Source organism: Hipposideros armiger, unplaced genomic scaffold (genome assembly GCF_001890085.2).
Source record: "Hipposideros armiger isolate ML-2016 unplaced genomic scaffold, ASM189008v1 scaffold_579, whole genome shotgun sequence".
In the NCBI taxonomy this organism is placed as follows: Eukaryota; Metazoa; Chordata; class Mammalia; order Chiroptera; family Hipposideridae; genus Hipposideros; species Hipposideros armiger.
In genome coordinates, this window is record NW_017731929.1 from 139,510 (window position 1) to 141,613 (window position 2,104).

The 2,104-nt window shown below is 26.8% G+C and overlaps 1 protein-coding gene across 1 annotated transcript in view; it reads left to right on the plus strand.

Moving 5' to 3' along the window:
* Positions 1-1,174: 1,174 nt before the first annotated feature.
* Positions 1,175-2,104, plus strand: part of TMEM232 (transmembrane protein 232) — a gene marked incomplete at its 5' end in the record, with an annotated part of 164,157 nt that continues 163,227 nt past the window's right edge. The window contains one exon of the mRNA XM_019624105.1: positions 1,175-1,299. Within this exon, the coding sequence (XP_019479650.1) occupies positions 1,175-1,299 (125 nt within the window). The remainder of the gene's footprint in view (positions 1,300-2,104) is intronic.

Consider the following 2,104-nt stretch of genomic DNA (forward strand, 5'->3'; position numbering starts at 1 on the left):
CCTCCTCACTGAAAAGAGTCTCTTTATTCGGTTACCCCATTTGAGTGTGTCATCTGTTTCCTGCCAGAACCTTCACTAATATAATGACCAGTGTTGGAAATTAGCTATCTTAAAAATGAAATGCAAACTAGTTCAATAAAAATCTGACTGTCTATTTCATTACTCCCTTTTGATATTTAAATACTTCACTAAACACAAATAGTGTGCCCCAGATTTGGATTTACACTCATAAAATGTGCTCAGACATGCTTCAAAAGGAAAATACATCTGGATGTGAGGACAGAGAAAACATAATCTAAATGGCAAAAAGACAGGAGTCATAAAAAAAAATTTTAAGTAACCTTAAAAAACAATGCATAGTAATCTAATAATGATCATAAACACTTCTATTATATAAAACTTCCTACAAGTCAAACTCTATTCTAAGCAATCTACATATATTAACCTACTTATTTGTTATAGCAGTTCTATGATGGTACTATTCCCTTTGTACAGGAGAAGAAACAGAGGCACAGAGTAGTTAACTAAAACAGTCTGGTTGTATTTTTTGAATTGCTATGCTTGTCTTTCATCGGTTTTGCTGATAAACCTGGTAAAGTACAATAAAGTCTAAATATTCTGTGAAAGGATAATTTTATAGTAGTAGTAACATAATAGAAGGAACATGGGTTTTCTATTCAGAATGACTCCTAAGTCTGACACTTTAAATCTAAATACTTCCTTAATAATGGTAATTATGTATAAAAATTAAACTAGTGTTAAAATAAATAAATAAGTACTTCCTTAATATAATTTCATTCTTAAGCCTGATTTTCTTGCCACCTGTTTCCCCATAAATAATGAATTTGTGTGAAATGTATTATTTGGTACTGTGAATACATTTGTATTTTAATATAAAATTTAATATTTCTCTTTAGTTTGTGATCTNAATGACTCCTAAGTCTGACACTTTAAATCTAAATACTTCCTTAATAATGGTAATTATGTATAAAAATTAAACTAGTGTTAAAATAAATAAATAAGTACTTCCTTAATATAATTTCATTCTTAAGCCTGATTTTCTTGCCACTTGTTTCCCCATAAATAATGAATTTGTGTGAAATGTATTATTTGGTACTGTGAATACATTTGTATTTTAATATAAAATTTAATATTTCTCTTTAGTTTGTGATCTATCAATATGCCTATTAAGAAATCACCTATGACTAATACATCTGGAGCAGTGTCTTCCTCTTATTATGAAAACATCTTGAGGTCTCATTTTCAAAATTTAAGGAAAAGAAGGAGTGATAAATCAAAGTAAGTTTAAAAAAAATTCATATTATCAAAGTAGTAGACCCATAAGCATTGTAGAATTTAGAAAGTATAGTAAATTGTGAGCAATAAATATAAATGATAAAAATCTTAAAATTTACAATTTTTAAATAAATAGCTTCATTATTTATAATCATTTATTTCTGAAATTTTGAATTTTACACGTTTGTTTAAAATAACCAATTTTTCTGTAATTGTATGTGAAGTTGCCATAATAATCCATGAAAAGCATAAGAGAAAGCATTTAATAACTACTGTATCGTGAAGCATTTTAGTTATTTCTAGGTCCTTTGCTATTGGAAATTAAGCCACAATAGGATGTTTTTTTGCATTTCAAATTATTTCCATGGGGTAAAGTTTCTAAAACAGTTACTTGGAATCAGTTTGTTGATAATTTAAAAAATTGTGTGCGATTTTAAGAAATTTTTAAGAACTTAAATATAAACAGAATAATAGGATATATAATAAAACTTACATGTTGACATATTGTTATGTTTTTTTCAAATGTTTTATAAAGAGTAGAGCGACAGATCAGCTTGAAGCTCTCTGACCACATACCCTCCCAACTATAACTGTGGCATATATCATTTCAGTTCATTTTTCTACTTTAATATACATGAATATAAAATTTTATTTTCCATGTGGCTCTAAATGTAATTATATCTTTACATAAATTACATACACTGATAAATTACAACACATTTATCTATGACTTGATTTAAAAAAATCAATATTATGTTTTGAATTCAATCCATATTGATAATTATGTATTTTCTTTTTGAAAGATTTT